The sequence below is a fragment of the Notothenia coriiceps genome, unplaced genomic scaffold, assembly GCF_000735185.1.
Source record: "Notothenia coriiceps isolate Sejong01 unplaced genomic scaffold, NC01 NC01_scaffold00007394, whole genome shotgun sequence".
Lineage (NCBI taxonomy): Eukaryota > Metazoa > Chordata > Actinopteri > Perciformes > Nototheniidae > Notothenia > Notothenia coriiceps.
The window spans coordinates 46929-68280 of NW_011340095.1; the positions used below are offsets into that span (position 1 = coordinate 46929).

Below are 21352 nucleotides of genomic sequence, written 5' to 3' on the forward strand. Positions count from 1 at the left end.
AAAAGGATTTGGTCACGTTTAGGGAACAAAAGAAAGGCGAAAGACATCAATCTGGAATAGCTGTCTTACAGGGAAGAAACATTTGAAGAATGTCCCCCTTACAAATTGAAACAGGGCGCAATGATGAAACATGCATGAGCTCTATTGTCTGAGGACGTAAACAGAGATATAGTGTCAGCAACCATTTAGGAACTTAGAAGGGATATAGTAGCAAGAGTTTTTCATAAAAAGCATGTGATAACTTTCAAAAATGTTTAGAATACATCTTTGCAACTTAAATTTGATGGATAGGATACTTTGAGGGAATTTGCAGTGTGGAAAAGGGTAGAACATTGTTGAGAGAGAAAGTTGGATAATATTTTCCATTTGTGACAGACAGCACCATTAACGAATCAAAGAGCAGCTACTTATCGTATATTATTGACAAGTGAATCTTAAAGACAGACATATTTCCGTCCTGAACAGGATCTAATAGCATTTCTTTAAAGAAAGAAAGTGATTCCTTAGCTGTATCCCACCACAAAACAGGGTGTTTGATTTGCTCCTTTTTTACAGGAAATCTGGGTAGAAAAATAAATAGTAATACCAAGTTTTAGACCCATGCTGTTTTCACCCTCACCTGATTTAAACAAAAATGTCTCTTCTTAGGCAAGGTTTCTAGTTTTCCCACAGCACCCGGTCCAGGACTTTGTATCTATCTGGGCCTAGATTATAGGCAGATAAAACAGAAACAGTCTATTTACATCTTGAAGTAATGATGAATGGTTAAAGAGCTCTGCTTCCCTCTGGTGGTCAGTGATATGGACTGCAGTAATTAGGGTTTTAGAACAATATACTGCATCTAACCAGAGCTGTTTTCAAGATAAGGACAAATGCAGCTCACTCCTTTTAAAACATCTTCCATAATAACCTTATAGCCTATAGACATTAACCTAAAGCTGAAAAAAAACCTCGAAAAGAGACTGTTCGCTGATCTTTTCATAATATTTCCCATAACCCAGATTCATCTTATTGTGGCTACCAATTCTATTGAGCATCACTTCTTTATTTTTATGTCCAACAACACACAATATTAATTCCCCCCAAGCTACGTCATTGTAGCGTCAGAGCCGGTGGTTGTAGGTCGGACATACATACAGCTTCGTCAAGTGAGCATTTGTAGCCAGAAATGTACCAGACATAGGCCTATTACAATTTTGCCTTCAAAATAAAGTGACAATATGGTTAATGTGAAGGGAAAACTGAGTCAACAAACACTTATGTGCATACAGTTACAAATATATCAAATGTATCGAAAATAAACCAAACATGACAAAATGAACAGGTGAGCAAGTATTCCCCAAAACATGCGTCACAACTGTTACTTTGAAAACATCAACCGGAAGTAGAGTTGTATTCTGCCCAGCTTTATGTGGTGAGGCAGCCCTGGAGCGCACAGTCTGAGGATAATCGCAGGTGGTAAGGGTTAGAATCTGCCGACTAGAAGCTAGAGAAGCAGGTGTTGACTAGTATTTTACCCAGAGATCTAATCTGGCTCAGGTTTATGCTATAGTCATCTGTCCTGGATCGACGCTGCTTTGTTTTTCTCCCCCTCGATGATCCAGAATGCGTCCCTCGGCTTGGTTTGTCGCCAAATGCGCTCTCATCATCTGCACGCTCCGGTTGATTGACGGGGCCAAAGGACAGCGGCAGTGTAGTGAGGTGAGAGATGCTCCGATCGATCAATAAGGCTTACATCCGGTGCTTATTGTTAAATCTAGACATTACAAAAACGCACAGATCAGGCTGCTGTGGCTGAACGCTGACAGTGAGTTGGTAATCCAGTAACCAAATCAAATACGATTAGAAATTGATGACACGTTTCCGGGCAGATTTATGGTATGATGTTTGAAATCATCATTGTACAGCAGGTTGGAAGACAAATGTACCTTAGTCATTGGTCTCTTTGTAAATACAGTTAGTCCGTACAACATAGTGAGCATGAATCTCTGCTGAGGTCTGGTGTATGTTGAACTTCACTACTCAGTCCTGTTCAGCCTGTTATCAGTTTCCTGCATGGGGTGGCCTTTCCTTCCCTCTGGTCTGGCTCAGCTCAACACCTCCTTAGCCACACAGCCAACAGTCCCCAGATAGAGGAGCAACATTCCTCTACATTATTATCTCAATCTCTCTTTTACACTGATATAGAGATTTCTGCAGCTCTCCAGTGAAGGGCTACCTGGTGCTAAAAGTTATTGGATGACACTGTCAGCCTATGACATGATATCTTGGTATAAAGCTCATGCAATGTGGTGTTAGAGGAAATCTTGAAAGTCTGCCATATCAGTGATTGACCACAGCTCTCGTATGAATAACACTACTGCAACAGAGATGAGCTATATCGTTTTTAGAATATGTTCTTGTGTCTCTAATCACTAAGTTATCAAAATGTTGAGTTTTGTTGACAACTGCTCGATTTGGCCTCTTTCTCTTCATCATCAGTGTGACTGAGCTCTTTCTCCAGACCCACAGACACCAGTGAACATATTTTCACACACAACAGCCTGAATGTGCTTCAGTGTCAAAATCTGGTTTGTCTCAAGATGCAACGTTATGTAAACTGTAGGAAATTAGGCCACTGTCCACTGTGGACGACACATCCCATGTTGAGGCCAGAACATCAAGCTAATGGTTTTTTATCTCTTGACCACAGATTACAATTTTTATTATCAAATGTCTTAAGTGTGCTTCCTTAAAATGTGAAAATCTGTTGGTAAATCTCCTCCACCAGCTGCCATCCCCACTGCTCCCATCACCAAGGAGATGGTATGTTGTGTATCCAGGACAGAAGAGTGGTTGTGGCTTGAGAGATACCGCATAGCGGGCAGTCATGTTTTAAAAGCTTTGAGCAGCTGGATACGGTATTTCATTTCTAATGCAACAACACCAGCTAGTTATTCAGCACTGATGCATTCTCACCCAGAGTGAGATGACTCAGGGCTCTGGTGGGTGGAGGCCACATGCGGTGTGATGTTTACTGACCTGACTGGCCTACATTTGCCTATTGTTTGGTTCCTAGACTGTTGTGGTGACTGATTTCTTATGCAGGCGTTTTGTGTATGATTGGCAGAATGATTACTACTATGAGTACACAGAATGTGACAGCACAGGATCTCGCTGGAGAGTGGCCATCCCTCAGAGCCCCGGGGCCTGCACAGGACTACCAGAGCCTGTACGCGGCACAGAGTGCAGTAAGTATTTGTTTGGTTTGTGTGTGTGGTATTAAAGTTGATGTGTGCATCTTAGCTTCTTATCAGTAGCCTGGTATTTCTGTCACTACATCATGACTGACCCTGTTTGACTATCCCACAACAAAGCGCAGAGAAAAGACATAGGCCAACGGACTGCACTTTTTCCATTCTTTGCGAACTCTCACACACATTCATTCACATTCATACAGAGACACAGGCTGCCGCTGGCCATGCAATTGGGAGCAATTTCGGGTTAATTATCTTGCCCTAGAACACATCGACATTTTGATTGCAGGGGCTGTGGATCGAACCACCTACCTTCAGTAAACTCTGTCACATAACTGCCTTTCACACAATTGGTAATGAGCCATGGTGTCACACACAATCATATTATGCGTCTACTATAAGACACAGAAACTTATGACAGATGTTGGTGTTCCTTCAACACCATCGCATGGGCATAGTTGTTCATAGCTAATTTGTTTGCCATGGAAACAGATAACCGAGTAAAACGTGAGTCACAGGGAGTGTGTCTTTGTTGAGAGAGGGGTGCTAACAGACATTTTAATAGTGGGGAAAGGTGCCATATGATAGATCAAGGCAGGCAGGAAGTTGTGTTAAAGCACACTAATGATCAACAAGGTGGTCATACAAGTGTGTTCTTTGTCAGATCTCCCTCAAACAGGTTTTCCCTGCGATGTCATACCAACAGTTCACTTATGGCTAGGTTCAGATAATAATAATTCTGTGTTAAGATAAGTCACTCACACTCACAGTATGTCAATGGACAGCTAGTGTTTTTTTTTTTACATGGATATATTGCATGTCTAACTGTATGAAATGTACACTATTCTCATGATAACAATGGATCATTGTCCTGACTTGGTTCATCCACATGCATGAAGCCATTGTCATCTTCATGTGGCATATCTTTGTAAAGGTAAAACTCTTTACACCTTTTGTTATTTTGACATGTTTCCTTGTGCCTTTTTCCCATTTAGATTTCACTGTAATAACCCCAGACACTCGTTTCCTTGTAGTCATTTGAAAAACTATCCTGCACAGGATATTGTGATTGCCCCATATTACATTGCACGGTGCACAGCTAATGTCCCCAATTAATTAATCTATCTATAAATCAAATCACACCAGAAGCACTACCTGCTGCGCCCATTAAAACAAACTACTTACCCTCACAGTTTGCTAAACAAATTCTCTAACCGCACACATGTTGCATTGGTTTATTTGAAGCATAAAGAAGCCTCACAATGGCATTCCACCAGCTCAGGTATGAGGAACAACTCAGGGTCAAAACAGGCTTGATGGCTCAACAGGGAAAAGTTAAAGGTCAAGTATGGTTTATGTCCCATTATCACAGGGGCTAAATTGTACTGAATGCTGCTGTGATTTGCAAGATAATGCTTTTATCATGTTGAGTTTCTTTGTTAGTCTAAATTGTCTGTTTATTGCATAATGCAAAGGTGGTTGGAAAAAACACTTTTTTCTTGTTTCCATCTCTCTCTACCTCTCTATGTGTCCTCCAGCCTTCTCATGCAAGGCAGGGGAGTTTCTTGAGATGTTGTCTCAGGAGTGTACGCAGTGTGCAGCAGGAAGCTACTCCCTCGGCAGCGGCATCCGCTTCGACCAATGGGATGCCATGCCTGCTGGTTTCAGTAGCCTGGCAACCTCACTGGAAAACAGTCCCCCCGGAGATGAGAAGCTCACCTGCAACAGGTGTGTGATTAGGACACAAGAAAAACTGAAAATCTAATTGTATTTGTATAGTAAATTATTCACCCTTTTTCCCTTGCAGTTCTTCCTGGGTGCCTCAAGGAAACTACCTGGAGTCCAACAGGGATGAATGCACTGTCTCTCTCATCTATGCTGTTCATCTGAAGAAACAGGGCTCAATCAGCTTTGATTACCAGTATCCAGACAGCAACCTGCTGTTTGAGTTCTTTGTGAGTTTTAAATATTTTAATTATCTTTTTGCTTCTGGAAAATTATAACTGTGAAGGCTGTGTTGTGTGTTTTTTTTGTATACTTGCCACAAGTATGCCACAGTACAATTTCTTATTTTTTAAGTCACTCATCATGATTGCCCTAGAGATGTAATGAGCACAGTTATAATGTTAATGGGAAAAATGATTTATATTAGTAAAAGATAGCCTAGATTGTCATCACTCTAATTTGAGCTATCAATCAGACAGCATACAGTATTATATGAGACCTAAATCTATGTTCTCAGTAATGTGTTAATATGCCTTTTCTTGGTGGGGTTAAGTCATAGCAGTAAAAACAAACACATGTTGGTTATCTGCATTGAACTGAGGAGTTAAAAAAAAGAAGTTTTTACATTTATTTTGCACATTTTATCCTTCAATAAAAATGCTTCCACAACAACACTCAATCCTGCCAGGAGACAAAAAGTCATGTCAGTACTTCCCTATGTTGTAATGAGTGCATGAATCTCCATAATGAATATTGTAGTTGAGAGGTTCAGCTGATGGACACTGATGATTTGTGTGTGTTTAGATCCAGAATGACCAGTGTCAGGAGATGGATCAGTCTGCTGATACCAAGTGGCTCAAGCTCACCAATCATGGTGACTGGGAGAACCATACAGTAAGTTTTGCATGCTGTAAGATGAACAGCAGCCGCGGAGGAAACTGTTCTGAAAACTGACCTTGGCCTCCTAAATTAAATGTGTTGAACTCAGTGAGTAAAGGGTGGATACAAGCAGGAAGCCTATTAGTAAACAGAAACAGGCTTGGCTCCAGTATTTTTCCAGGCACACTGTGAAATGAGTTGCTATTATAGTTCAGTTCTGGCACTGTGGAGAAACCAGTTATGTTGAGTGCGGATATTTAAGTGGAATAATTGTTTGTAGATTAACCTGGTGTACTTTTTAGTTGATGGCTCCTAGGAAATGTTTCTACAAGATGATTAATTAAAGGAGCTTAAGAAATTAAGTCTGCATAATGTAGCATTTGTTATGGCAGCATATATTTGTGTCACTTTAATTGACATGCTTTATACAACAATCAAATCACAAGGTTATCTTTTCATCTTTGATTGAACCAATGCTCTTGACTGAATTAATCATTTGAAAAATATCTTTAGAATATCTTAACTCAGTGAAAGAACCTTATTTCCCTATGCATTACAGCTCTTTGCATACATTTTCTTGTATATATTTATATGAACTACTGACTGTTTTCAGATTTTAATTACAGAATAATCGTCATGCAGCTTTATTTACATGAAATGAAATGACCATATGCAGTGCAGTATTTCCCCTAGGTTTACTGCTTTGGCGGGGTGCTGCCTGAGCGGGGGTGGCATTGGGATATATATATATTTGAAATCCCCTGGAGCAGAGAGAGGAGCTGTGGATTATTGTTATTGATTAATGCATCAGTGTTTCTTAGGGTCAAAAACACTAAACTCTCATCTTAAAATGAAAGCGTTTAGTTTATTTAATAAAAGAGCACATGTTCAATGTGAAAAGTGACAGAAGTTACAGATTATTTGCAATTTGTTTTTTTTAAACACCTTGAATTTCAGGGGGGAGCGCGGGGCTCCGTTGGCGGGGCGCAGCGCCCCTCCAAGACAATGGTAGGGGAAACACTGCCGTGAGAGCTCAGCTCGGGCATTTTGGCTGCTCTGTTACAGTCATTTTAGATGGCACATCTCATTAATTGTAACCGCTAAAAACAGTACTGTACTGGCTTTGTCCATGCTTGATGAATAATCTATATAATCATGTGTATTCTAGGTAAGCCTGAAATCTGGCACCAACATCCTTTACTGGAGGACAGGTGGGGTTCTGATGAGGAGCAAAGGGGCAAAGCCTGTTTTGCTGAAAAATATTCAGATCGAAGGTCAGTAGCAAATTTCCATCCCTCCCCCCGACTTCTTGCTGTAACCAATGATGAATCAATACACTTATTAAATATTGGTCTTTCTTTTTTATTTTCGATCCACCATTTCCTTTTTACCAGGAGTTGCCTACACATCCGAGTGTTTCCCATGTATCCCGGGGACGTTCAGCCGAGTCCCGGGCTCCACCACATGTGATCCCTGTCCTCGAAACACCTACTCTGGCCACGGTGCCAGCTCCTGCACCCCCTGTGACACTGCCACTCAATATGCAGGTAGGAAGGCCTTCCAATACACAGAGAAGATGTGCAGTATTTCACATTTACCCTAATGGTGAACCTCTGAAACATCCAGATCAAACTGTTCTTTGGAGCCTAGTTGTTATCAGTGCTGCTCACAGCTGCATTCATCACAGCTAAAGGAGGGAGAGAGAGTGTGTCCTATTTTCAGCCACTTTAACTTCAGAAGAAAAACATGCATATTAGTTTTGTGTGGAGGACTTGTGTGATTGCAAGGGAGTAGCACATTTTAGCGGATTGGGTAGCAAGTGTGTGCTCCATTTTCTTCATAGAGCTCCTATTGCACTGACATTTACCACATTTTGTTTTCAAAAAAGCTTTTTCTGATGATACAAGTGATTTTCTCCCAGATCTATTTTAGTATGTTTCTCTACAGGGAATTTCTAGAATACATTTATATATGTAAGGCAGTCACTCTGTCTAAGAGCTATTCAAAGTCAACATAAGGTAGTGAATAACTTATTATAACATAAATCGGACTGACCTGACAGTTATCGCCCATTTGTTGATATTTTAACATGATTTTATCCTCCTTAATTTCCCTTGATATAAAAGATTAATACATTTGCAGTTTAAAATTCCTCATATGATACAAGGCATGTCCTGTTTTGTTAAGACACTGAAAAGTGACTGTAAATAAGTCTAGAGTATTCAGAACGTTTTACATATTTAATTCAGAACACCTCTTAAATGCATATTGTATGATTCCTTTGCTTCACTCCTGTGTTAGCAACAGAGTCTCTCGCCAAAACACTCGTATCAAAACGCACATTATTCTTTCTATTCCTCCCTGTGATATTGTTTTTTTTCTGTCAATTCTGGATTTCGTTTGTTTGCCAATGTAGTTTAAATTCGCCTTATCCCTGTCCTTCTTTTTCAAGCTGAAGGATCCGCTCTGTGTAAAGACAAACCTGCATGTTCCAGGAAAGACTATTTCCAATTCCACACAGCATGTGATCACGAAGGCAAGGTAAGAGAAAAGAGGCCAGCTCCACATTAAATACCGCGAGAAGTGCCATTGTGTAATCACAGTTTCTGTTCTACTTCATCACCCTCCACCTCTGTGTGATTTCAGACACAGATCATATATAAGTGGATTGAACCTCAAATCTGTCTGGAGGGTGTGACTGGAGCTGAGTCTTTGCCTCCAAGTGGAGAAAGGGAGCCCTGCCCCCCCTGTAACCCCGGCTTTTATAACAACGACACGGCCACCTGCTCACCATGCCCACCTGGGACCTATTCCGATGGGATGAAGCGTACGGAGAACTCTGTTGATCTATACTTGAATCCTCCCTTCTATTATCCTTTTACTCTTGTTTTCCTAATTGTGTTTTTTTTATTGTGTTTATCCCTCAGCATGTACGCTGTGTCCAGCTGGCACTGAGCCCACCTTGGGTTATGAGTATAAATGGTGGAATGTACTTCCTCCAAACATGAAGACCTCCTGTTTCAATGTGGGCAACTCCAAATGTGACAATATGAATGGTGGGTATTTTTGCGTGATACTTCCTGTTATGTGTTCTCTCTTAAGCTTACGCACCCTGTATCCCTCTTTAAAAGGAACATGTCAATAATATTGGATATATTCATTTAATGTAGTAAGCTGTAAAGATTAATACCACAATCCCTATGTGATAAATATAAAGCTGACGCGAAGAGACGGTTGGCTTAGCTTAGCAAAAGTCTAAGTAGGATGAAAAGGTCTCCTTGCATCCTTTTAAATGTAATCTAGTCTGCCTACAAGCACCGTTCAACTCCCTTTAACACATTATATCTTTGACAAGTTCTTGGATGGGGACAGTAACTTCTTGGAGTCTTTACTGGCAACCTCACAATGACAACAACACTCCAGAAATAGTCCATCACACAACCTCAAGCAAAACAACATCACCTTGCTTTCACACTTTCAGCTGCAGACTTGTATTTGTGTTCCCCAGTTTCCAGTCTTTTTCTTTGTTTTGACCAAAACAACTTGAGTGGCGTTGATCCTAATCAGATTCTCTGTAGGAAAGCAAATACAATTACTTTATGCATTGTTGAACCAATCCTTTATTGGGGGTGGACTATCCTCTAAAAGTATATAGTAAATGGTTGATTAGTGTGGATTTGTTCTGTCTTTTAGGCTGGGAGGTGGCAGGTGATCACATCCAGAGTGGAGCAGGAAGCTCAGATAATGATTACCTCATCCTCAACATCCATATTCCTGGCTTTAAGTAAGTACCTTAACATTTTTCAGTCTCTGTCAATCTCCTCCCTCAGCTGTCTGTTTCTTTTCGCTTTGACTTAATTCCCCTCTTCTCTGTTTGCCTCTGCCCCCAGGCTCCCTACTTCCATGTCAAGCCATGCTGGGACAGAGTTTGGTCGCATCACATTTGAATTTGAAACTGTGTGTGTAGCTGACTGCGAGCTCTACTTCATGATGGTGAGGAAAGCTCCAGCTAAATGTTTTGTGCTAGATAAACATTGCTATAAAAGTGATGTGAATTCAATGGATGGGTTTCAATTTAGGATGTAAACAGGAAGAGTACTACTGTTGTGGAATCATGGGAGAGAACCAAAACAAGAATTACGTACACACACGTCATGACAAAGAATGCCTCTGTTTCCTACACATGGGCTTTCCAGAGAACCAACCAACCCTCAGATGTAAGTATGAGTTATCCACTTTTTACATTACCACTTAACACACGTCCCCCCTGAAATCTTTTCTTAAATATGTTGATCCAGCAAGTTCAAATCATATGTAATTGCATTCTTCCACTTAGGGTTTTCCTAAACAAAACATATTCTCAGTTTAATAACACTATGATTTTGACCACTAATCAATTAGCTGATTTAATCGTCAGATCGGTAAAACTCAATAGTTTCTCAATAAAGAGTCATGCAAAAGAATGTTCTTATCCTTTTGAAACAAGTAATTCAAATGAAAAAAACCACAGAAAATATCTAATCGATGTAATAATGGTCAGCCGACTGTGCTCAGGCCACTTACCAGGATTTAGCCACTTGGTCCTTCAAACAATCAGGAAACCTGACCTTATGGTTCAACCTACATATTAACTGCTTAAGCCCAGAAAGAAGAAACAAGAAAACTTCCCAAAAGTCTTGTATTTCTGTAAATCAACTCAGTACACCTAACGCTCCCTTCTGTTGGTTGTTAAAGATAATATCTGACATGGTGTTAGTGTTTAAACCAAAGCACTACTTTATCTCTGCGCTCACTAGGGGGAGCCTGAATCGTTAACCTACTCTTTTAAAAGCCCTTGTTTTGCAGGAGAGAGGGCATTTCAAGTGAGGGCAGAACTTGTTCTTGTTCAAAGTACCAATCCTATATTTTGCAATCCACTCGCGTTAAGAGGTTGGTGTTAGAGTCTCTGAGAAAAAGTACTTTTTTGAATAACCTCTTTAAACTTCACAGCACTTATGAGTAGCATCATTCTCTCTCTGGTGCTCTCTTAGGTACGCCGGTTTGTCAACGACGTGGTGCGAATCTACTCCATCTCAGTGAGTAATGCGATGGATGGGGTGTCCTCTGGGTGCCGGGCTTGTGCCCTCAGCACCCAACCCACCGGCTCTATGTGTGTGCCGTGCCCACCTGGACACTACATAGACGCACACACCAGCCAGTGCACAGAGTGCCCCCAAAACACTTACCTCGTCCCTCACGCCACGCCGGGCCCAGGCGCCTGCAAACCCTGTGGTCCAGGCAGCAAGAGCGACAAGGTATCGAGCCGATCTGATCTGCAGTTTTCGTGGACGTTTTTGAAATAGATTTCTATGATACAAACCGTGTCTTTATGTTTTGTTTTTTTACAGGACCACAGTTTATGTTACAGTGACTGTCACTTCACCCACGCAGAGGGCAATGTCACTCTGACTTATGACTTCAGCCTCCTCGGGTCTGTAGGATCACTGTTAAACGGCCCCAGCTTTACCTCCAAAGGAACCAAATACTTCCACCACTTCAATATCAGCCTGTGTGGAGGAAAGGTGTGAAGAGTTGAAAACACACGTTCATATGCAGAGAAAAAGAATCAAAAGTTTGTGTTTATGAATGCAATGCCCTTGCTTTTTGCTGTCTTTCTTTGTTTAAGGATCAGTTAGCAGTATGCACAGACAATGTGACAGACCTCTCCATCAACGACGCCCAGAGAGAGAAAGGCGAAGGAGCCAATGCTGTCAAGACCTTCATTTGTCAGTCAACAGTGATCCCTGCTACTGGACGAGGCTTCCACACAGCGCTCGCCTCACAGTCCATTAACCTGGCTGACACTTTCCTTGGTTAGTGAGCATAAGATGCAGAAACGGAGAGTTACCATGTTGGCCTTTCAAATGTCAAATTCATGTTGGAAGAGAAAATCGAAGACACATTAATTGCGCATTCACACATTCAATGAATACTTCTCTGTATTATTAACAGGAGCAACAGTTGACAGTACACTGGATGGAATAATGGCAGAGCTCTACCCCCAGACCTCCAAGAAAGTCCCTGATGTCAACTTCTACTATATGTAATTGATTGATTTCATCCGTTTTTTCTATGTGGTAAAGATGTAGAGCTCTAAGGTTCTGATGTGCTCTCTGTGTTATCCAATGCAAAGGTCCCTGGAGGCGACCTCATCTTGTGAGTTAGGTCGGAGCACAGTGGTGACACTTCGCTGTAACCCAGAGAAGAGCACTAAAGGAGAGCTCTCAGTTCCCAGGTACTACATCTCTGTCCCTGCTTCTCCCACTCCCTGTCTGATATCTCATGAAACTCTCAGCTGTGGTGTGCTGCAGAAGTGACAGCTTGTGTTTGGCTGTTACAGTCGGTGCCCTGCAGGAACCTGCGACGGCTGCACCTTTGACTTCTTATGGGAGAGCTCAGGAGCCTGTCCTACATGCACAGAGAGAGACTACCATCAGATAGAGGGAGCGTGCAAGGGAGGAAAACAGGTGGGTGTGGACAGGTTGAAAAAGTGCTGTTGTGTTCCTTTCTAGTAAAGGATATTGGAGTTCAAATAAAAACAATGAACTGACTGCTTATTTTAAGAGTGTTTACGCCAACATCCTATTGGCTGTGTAGAATTTAGACTGTATTTTGAACCCCCAGCCAGTACTGATAACAACACCCCTACCAATGGAAGTCAGCACTTGAAATTCAGAGTGCTTGAGTTAAGCCATTTGAAGTCTCCTAAGGGTTTCTGACTGCTGGTGAGCAACATGTGTATGCTCAGTGGTTTATTGGATTCATTATGTGTGCATGTTCATCCTCAGGACCTGCTGTATGTGTGGACTGAACCAAAGCTGTGTATGGGAGGTATGGCCTTGCCTGAAAAGAAAACGTTGCCCTGTGCTGGTATGGAGTTCTGGGTTCGGCTGGGTGGAGCGATTGGGGCTTTCACCGCAGTGCTGCTCGTCTCCCTCACCTGCTACTTCTGGAAGAAAAACAAAAGGTACAGTTCCCTTTTTTTCTTCCTGAACACTTGTTTCCTCTCTCCATCCCCTTATTTATTTATTTGCTTTAGTTTTCTTTTCCTATTGACCCACTTACTTTTTCCCCTTTTATTTCTTTTAAAACTCGTCGACCTTTTTTACTTTATCCACTTATTGTCTTCCTTCCTATGTTTTCCTTCTTTCTTTCCTCCATACTCCATGCCACTTACTCTTTTCTGCCTTCATGCCTAGTTTATTAATGTCTTATCTTTTTTTAATCTCTTCCCTTCTTTTCCCGCCTGATTGATTTCTTTTTAACTTACTTTACTTCTTACTCTCCTCCGTACTCCTGTTTTTCGATACCTTTCCCTCTTGCCATTCTTTACCTGTCACATATCAGCTTTTGTCAGTTTTCATACGGACAAAAGTTTTTTTTCCCTCCACAGTATTTATATTATCACTTGTTGCTCTGCTAGGTTGGCGTACAAGTACTCCCGCTTGGTGATGTCTGCCAACAAAGAGTGTGAGATGCCTGGAGCTGACAGCTGTGCTATGATGGAGGGAGAGAATGAAGGAGACATGGAGGATGAAGTTGTGTACACAAAACCATCACTACTTGGAAAACTGAAAGCCATAGCATCCAAGGTGAGAGTCACACATAATATGACATCATTTTCTTTTACAGTAAGACAGTACGCCTTAGTGTGGTATTGAGAAATGATTCGGTTTGTTTTTTTGATTTCAGGGAAACGGAGAGAAGTATGAACATGTGCAGCTGAACTCATCTCAATCTAAAGCGTTGGTGTGGAGCTAGAAAGCTGGTGAGATGAGGGGAGAGATTGGACCCTCAGGAGACTTTTCACGGAACAACCGCTTTAGCCAACCACCCCCTTTACGAGCTTTGGTACCTGGATAATCAACTGTGTGTACATACATGCATATATATACACACACACGTCATGCGCCGAGAGCCAGGTTCAGAGAAGGCAGAACAATTATGGTGGCCTTAAAGTTGGGTACGACAGAGCCGTCCACTGAAAGCAGAGTGTGGGGAGGCAGGTGTGTGAGATAGACCCTCTCTGGTTGTATTCTGATTCAAAGTGTGACAATGAGTTAGAAGAGCTCAGGTTAAGAAAAGGACCTATTTGATTGATGTTCTGTCTTTCTAATTTCTACCATTCTGTGTCGTGTCTAATGTCTTTAGACAGCCATGTTGTCATTCACCATCAGAATTAGAATGGTGAGTGTTTTCATCTCACGTTGACGTTTACACAGACTGCTATATTCTGTCCAGTTTGAGGTTCTACCTTCTCATTGTTTGTTTTTTCTGCTTAGTTGATATTGTTGTAATGCAGACATATTGAAAATGATGTCATATTATGCGGGTGAAGTTGTGGTTGTGAGTGTGTATGTCGGTCAAATAAATTATTATGATGTATTTATGTATAAACAGAGACAGTTTGATTCTCTTGCCAAGTGATTATTTTGGGAAATCCTGTGCAAGGCTTGGAGACAGATGAGTGGCATTGTGGGTGAGAAATAGATTTCAAGATTTCAAGCAATGTAATGCCAAAAAAATAAAATCCTCGAGGACTAAGTGCCTTTTTTCTGGTCCAAAACATTAACTGACTGGTTTGTCCTTTTGATACATTTCACATAATTTCAAAATGTCCTCTTTTGATGGAAATTGCTCGCTTTCAGAACCAAAAATGATGTTTCTCTAACATCATAGTTAAGCAATGTGCTGTTTTTCTCATACACAGTGAGTTCTTGGATTAGTACTCCACAGTAGTAAATAGCTACTTTCACAATGTTCATTAAATGAGTTTCTTTTAATTGACATCATTTTCTGCATAACAAGTACTCTTAGTTTTGATACTTAAAGGACATTTTACTGACTACAATCCTGTACTTTTCCTCAAGTAGATCTTGAATGTAGGGCTGTTACTTGCGATGATGTCTTTTTACATGATTATATTCAAGCAAGCCACTTCTAGCCAAGTTAACATGCATGGTGTGTCTAATGGAGTGGTGTTTAATAGGGAATTACATGTATACTTGATTAATAGCAATGCCATCTATGTGTAATAACCTGAGCCCAACACCAGAGGGCAACCACCGCCTTGCTACAAGAGCAGAGGCAACATGTAGTTCTGCAAAAGTAGGAAGTGTACGCAGTATGGTGGAGCCAGGAGTAAGAGCCAAGGGCAGGAATTACATGAGATAATATGTAAAATATCTGCAGTATCTTCACGAGATCAATCAACAACCTGACAGCTAAGGACAGAAATCTGAGTTATTTCTTTGTTTATTTTTGTCTTTCAGTCTTTTTCGAGGAGATCGAGCCTACACACTGGGGTGCATTGTCCTAAGGCAGTGAGCACTCCAGTAGATGGTTAAATTGGAGTGCCTTCACTTAGGGAACAGATTACGCATGAGTGTTAAAGACGTCTTTCAACATTTGCCAACACGCTATGAATAGAGTGTGTGTGTGTGTGTGTGTGTGTGTGTGTGTGTGTGTGTGTGTGTGTGTGTGTGTGTGTGTGTGTGTGTGTGTGTGTGTGTGTGGCCTAGCATTACTATACTTGTGGGGACCTAAATCTGTTTACACAGTCACGTGTGGGGACTTGCCTCCCTTATGGGGACAAAATGGAGGTCCCCATAAGGGGAATAATTAATTTTAGGGTGAAGACTTGGTTAGGCTTAGGGTTAGGGTTAGGGTTAGGCATGTGTTGGTTATGGTTAAGGTTAGGATAAGTCTCCAGGAAATGCATTTAAGTCAATGTAATGTCCCCTGAAGTGATGTATACATGGTGTGTGTGTCAGTGGTGGTGAGGGGCTGCTAATGGCGCCGTAGAGACACATCTACACTTGTATTCAACGTTTAGATTTGAGCTGATATTAATAGACACAGACACACACTGAATGCTTTTCCTCAGCAGAACAGACATGGAGACAGAAGAAAGAGCAGGCGACACCAGCTGTTTGCTTGTTGTTTGTTATTATTGTTGATGTCATTACAGCCTCTTTATTGCACATATCATAAACACAAAACTATTGCTTTGTTTGACCAGTTCAGGATTCAGCTTGACCTCGGCTTCATTTCGCCGCAGATATCTTGCCCTGTTTCAAAGCCCGGAGGCCAAGGACACATTCTGTTGTAAAGCAGGGGGCTGCAGCACAGAGACCTTAGTAGAGCACATGGCAGTTGGCAGAGACTGAATAGAGAAACAATGTCCGTAGTGGAGGGCTGTCTCAATCAAAAGGATATTCATGCCCAATTAAAGAAGCTTCTGCAGAGAGGTGGTGGATATGAGACGAGTAAAGTGGAGTGAGAAAGTTAATGTATTCCAAAGTGATGCATTTTCTTATTATATGATTCCCATTTGCTTTTCCACATACAGTCTCTAAAGCCTTTATCTACCTTCCCCTTATCCCTTTTCCCACCTCCTCAAGGCCGCCCCGTTGGCATGTGCTGTAGTGCGCACCCGGATCTGAGTGCTTCAGTTTAAATGAGGGCTACCAGTCTGTTGCTCTGGCTTTAGGTGGTCTTGGCTGAGACCAAAGCTTCACAGAGTGGAGATGAGGTGGGGAAACAAGGTGGCGGGGAAAGGTTCAAGGGCTGAGGTGGCTTGAGAGAGAGAGGGTCAGTGGAAGAGTGTGAGACTGTTGTCTGAGACTAGTCCCCTGGACTAAATGAGAGGAGAATCCGGGTTAAGTGCTGTATTTGTGCTGCCATTAAAAACTGGGAGTAGAGTACTGGGCCTTGCTGAGCCAAATCCCATCAGTCACTGCCCAATTTGAATCAAAACCAGCAACCCATTTTTACTCTTTCTATTCCTCTTCTTTCGCCCTCTCCTCACCCCTCCTCCCACCCTCCTCTTCATGCAGACAAATAGACATTCCGGCAGCGGATGTGGCGGTGGTTGTCCATAGCAACCTGCCATGCGGGGTGTATCTTGTGGGAGCAGGACCACTGAGTGAATGGCTAAGCCTTCTGCTAACAAAGAATCTGAATCTGTGAGATGCTTTGAGCTTCCATAGAAGCGCTGTGACTTCTGGGCTGTGGGAGTGCTTTACATAATCCAGCAGCAGCTCCCCTCTGCTCTGCCACATCACACTCTCCTCCCGCTCTCTGCACCTCACACACACACCCCAATGTAGGTCGGCTCGTCTTGGCGCATCCTCTAAAATTCTTTCAATCTATCATTCAGTGTGATAATCACAGGGAGCCGTAGGAAAGCGGCTGTGTGAAGGTGTAGACCAGTCAATAGATGAATGTTCTGCCTGTACACACATTTCAACATGGAGAAACTACAGTTCAAATGCCCCTCTGGGATGGAAATAAGTGGTTCTGATCACATATTTTGTTAGAAATGTCAAGTATAACAGTCACATTTTCTTTTAGACAGCATATTATAGTATTTATCCATTTAAAATCTGTTTATTAATAATGTACTAAATGCAATACATTCTTGCCCACCCTTTAAAATCAATTATGATGTAGTGCTAAATTATTCCACTAATTGAATCTACTTCATAAAAACTTAATTCATGTTTTTGTCATTTATCTGAACCAACTCATAAGTGCCCATCAGAGAGTCTTTCATATTTCGAGCCACAGACAGAGTTTGATGGGATGTTTTGATAAGTGTTATGTATGTTGTGCATATGAGTTCTACCCTCACATCCTTTTGTTAGATGATTGGATCAGCCAGCAGCTGACATCGTGTGCTTTGCTTCCTCTCATGAGCCTCTCTGGGATTGCCGCAGCCAGCTGCTCCACTGTGCCTCTCAACGTCAACACATTTAACACAGAGATGTAAACTGCACACTTCAATAAGTCGACAAGTCAAAGACTTCATCAAAATGGTATATGAGCTTTTCACTTCCCCTTTCTTCTTGTACTGGAGCCGCTAAACTTTGAAAAATGCTAAATCAGTGTGATGGGTGTCCATCAGAAATGTCCATTTGATGCTTTTTAATCACAGACTAGAGAAGAAGGGGGGTAGAGAAAGTCAATTCTCAGATTCACTGTTTTAACACTTCAGGTAAACAATCAATAGCGAAAGGCTCGCTAGGGGATAAACTAACTGGCATTGTTTTGGCCTGAAACAGATAATATACTGGGGTCACTTTTACATTTACCAAACAAGGATTTGCAGTTGGTAATGTAAAACTGATCACTTTTCAACCTCTACTTTGAACACTACCAAACATACATTAAGGCACATAGCCATATTTTAAACATCACCACAGACTGTATCTACAGGGCACGAAAACATAAGCTACCACTCCCCTGTAGTCGGAAAGATTCAACATGTGTTCGGCAAAGCAGACAGATTCCTCTCATTAGTGTTTGAATCATATGAGCACAAATTCATAATTACTGGGTAAGACACCAATTTCTGTTTGTTGGCAGAACTTTTGTAGCACTGTCTGTGTTGACAGTTTTGAGACAAAATAAATGCATTTGATTTAACATTTGTTTGTAGCCTTGTTATGAGTTGCTAATAGCAATCCATTACAGCAGTCCTCTAAAGAAACAGGCAGTTTGAGAGTGGGAGTGCAAATATTGCAGCCTTGGGGAACACATGTCTGGAACTATGGCCGTTTAGGTAAAGGGATTCTATGGTTAGAAATAGAAAAATGAACAATTGTATCAAAAGCAAAACATATTTTTCCTGAAAAACAGCCACAATGTTTCTTTATACAGATCTAGGATGCAAAGAAAATCTATCAAGACGTGAACAGATGATTTATCAAACTGAAAATTGGGTTCTGGCCCAGTAAGTGTAAATTGATAGGTGGATCCTTTACCATCCAGCTTCTGCTTTTGTCCACATTCATTTTAGGGGAACAAAACTTTCAACATTGTGCTGTTTGAACCATCAGTAGTATAATATACAAATGTACAGATACACAATAGAAATGCATACATTATTGGTTATTACAATGAGACCTACAAAAAAGCATGAGAATAAAAAGTCTGTGGGATATTGCAGGTGAGGCAAGCGGAGCCACACATGTGCATCCAGACTGAGGAACACACAACCCTCCTACCATGTTTAAGCGCATGTCTATTTACACGGCATCATAACAAAGCTATCAAAAACAAAGGCTCCAAAAATTCCTCCTAAAAACTTTTTTTGTTCTTTTGTTTCTCTACTTACAACAATGTTGATTTCATGTACATCCCTAGAAAATATTTTAATTATAGTTACACATTTTTCTACATTTTTGAAACAATACTGTTCTAGTCCACAAGGAAGGTTGTTTCTTTGTTTGTGTGTGTGTTTTTGTGCGTGCGTGTACATGTGTGAGTTTTGAGTGTATGTAGTGTGTGTGAATGGGGAGGGGAATGCCGGTCAAGGGGATCAATGTTCATGGATTGGCTAACAGTCGCAGGGGCTGATTTAGAGAGGATAGGATGTGGTCACAGAGAGGAAGTAGTGGAGTCGACAATTTCTCTCCCATTGCACACTGTTGGGACGGGGTGGGCGCCGACAGAAGCTAGAAAAAAGAAAAAGGACAAGGGTATCTCATTTTGCTGCCAAATGGTTGAAAAACCTTTTCTCAAAACCAACAACGCTGCATTATATAGTTGTCACATTATTCCATTACATTTTACCTGAAATCACTTTACATAAAGTTACAAATAATAAAAGAAATCTAAGAAGTGATGGATGACTATATTATGCCATGATATAAAGAGTTCAGAAAAAAACACAAATGATATCACTGGTGTTGAAATGCTACGGAAGAGGATTAGGGCCACATGAATGATTTTTTTGGGAGGATTTTTGTTCTGAGAAAAAAGTCAGAATTCTGACTTTAATCTCAGAATTCTGACTTTTTTCTCAAATCTTTTTTTTTTGGAAAAATAAATAAAATTCATGTGGCCATAATCCTCTTCCATAAAATGCAGACCTAATCTATTGGTTATAAATAAAACGTCACTGTCAATTTACAGGTCATTTGCAAAAAGTTGCACTCAGCCCTTTAAATACCTTTTTCTGGAGCCAATTCAGTACCTTTCTTGGCATCTGCTTTTACTGGTCAACAATGCAACTCTGTCAGTAGGATGCATCTCTACTAGCATATCACTACAACTGTCAATCATACAATACTATAAAGGTATCATATTTTAAGTTTCAGTGATCTTTTCTTGCTTGTGTCATCATAAACCACCTTTATAGATTATAATTACAGATGTAAAAGTGGAACATTGTGCTGAATATTGCCTGCAACACACATTTGAAAGAGGCATATTAATGAAAGAGAGTGCTGCTCTAAACCCCTGCCTCTTTAAAAATGAGGTAACTGCATGTAACCTACCATGAGATGCGTATGTGGTGGCAGCCCCACTGACACTGAAGCGATTGAGGTTGAGCCTGTGGCTGGCCACATTCTTCTGGGGCTGGAACATGATGATATGGACCTTGGGAGCAAACATGCAGCCCAGGACCACAAAGCCACTCAGGCTCACTGAGATACACATGGTAGTGGTCTGAACCTGTAGAGAAAAGAGCACGAGGCTATAATTAGTAGCCAGACTTTGATGGATACATCTTATACTAATGCTGTTCAAAGTGCTGTTAGGAGCTAATTTGATGATAATAATCTATCATAAGAAATATTTTTTCAAAGACAGTTTTTGAAAGACAAAGTGCTTAACACACAATACATGCTGATAGATTCATTTTAAAGTATAGAAATGCCTAACATAGTGAACCAATCTCAATACCTACACAGGGCCAATGAGGCTCGTAAAGGGAGGCTGTAACTATTTATTGGCAGACACTGTTACCCTTCAACTGCTAAGAGGATAACAATTACAGGATGGATCAATAAAAGACTTAATCAAAAGAGAACACAGAGGCCAGACTAAACAGTATCTCAGTGGTAGCTGTTACTTCCTTCTTTGTATGCTGTGTATCTCTTTCAGGCTGCCATATGATCGCTTTGTCTAACTTTATGTGGCAGAAAAGGTTTTACAGAGTTGAATAACAGCAACAGAAGCACATTAATAATCAACCCTTCAACATCTCCTCTGTGTGTGTGTGTGTGTGTGTGTGTGTGTGTGTGTGTGTGTGTGTGTGTGTGTGTGTGTGTGTGTGTGTGTGTGTGTGTGTGTGTGTGTGAGTATAAGTGGATGGTTGTGTATGTTGGTGATGTTGGTCCTGTACCTGACTAATCTTAAAGTCAGATTACAAGGCCAAGGAGTGTTTATACCCAGAGAGAGAGAGAGAGAGAGAGAGAGAGAAAGAGAGAGAATGTCTCTCTCGCTCATTTATAGGGATCAAATGAGCGGCCTTGTCATCAGCACTCCTCTCTTATGCCCTTCGATACAGTGCATAGTGTGAGTGTGATTATGTTTGCGGAATGGTGTGTTGTGTGTGTGTTTGTGTGTGTGTGTGTGTGTGTGTGTGTGTGTGTGTGCGTGCACACACACACACACACACAAACACACACACAACACACCATTCCGCAAACATAATCACACTCACACTATGCACTGTATCG

General features: G+C 41.2%; 2 protein-coding genes across 2 annotated transcripts in view; one reads left to right on the plus strand and one right to left on the minus strand.

Moving 5' to 3' along the window:
- The first annotated feature begins 1429 nt into the window (after positions 1 to 1429).
- Positions 1430 to 14436, plus strand: LOC104944050 (UPF0577 protein KIAA1324-like). Its single transcript, XM_010769520.1, has 22 exons — positions 1430 to 1701; positions 3110 to 3230; positions 4775 to 4964; positions 5044 to 5191; positions 5766 to 5855; positions 7009 to 7114; positions 7235 to 7387; positions 8293 to 8381; positions 8487 to 8667; positions 8768 to 8896; positions 9534 to 9624; positions 9731 to 9833; positions 9920 to 10057; positions 10871 to 11134; positions 11228 to 11401; positions 11506 to 11692; positions 11832 to 11922; positions 12013 to 12114; positions 12220 to 12346; positions 12668 to 12846; positions 13303 to 13471; positions 13572 to 14436. The coding sequence occupies exons 1-22, from the start codon at positions 1606 to 1608 to the stop codon at positions 13638 to 13640; spliced, it is 2997 nt and encodes a 998-aa protein (XP_010767822.1). The 5' UTR covers positions 1430 to 1605; the 3' UTR covers positions 13641 to 14436.
- A 2818-nt stretch (positions 14437 to 17254) lies between these two features.
- The window catches only part of grm3 (glutamate receptor, metabotropic 3), a 22086-nt gene continuing 17988 nt past the window's right edge, over positions 17255 to 21352 (minus strand). Inside the window, exons 10-11 of the mRNA XM_010769521.1 lie at positions 20165 to 20342; positions 17255 to 19339 (exon numbers count right to left, since the gene is read on the minus strand). Of these exons, the coding sequence (XP_010767823.1) occupies positions 19263 to 19339; positions 20165 to 20342 (255 nt within the window). The 3' untranslated portion in view covers positions 17255 to 19262. The remainder of the gene's footprint in view (positions 19340 to 20164; positions 20343 to 21352) is intronic.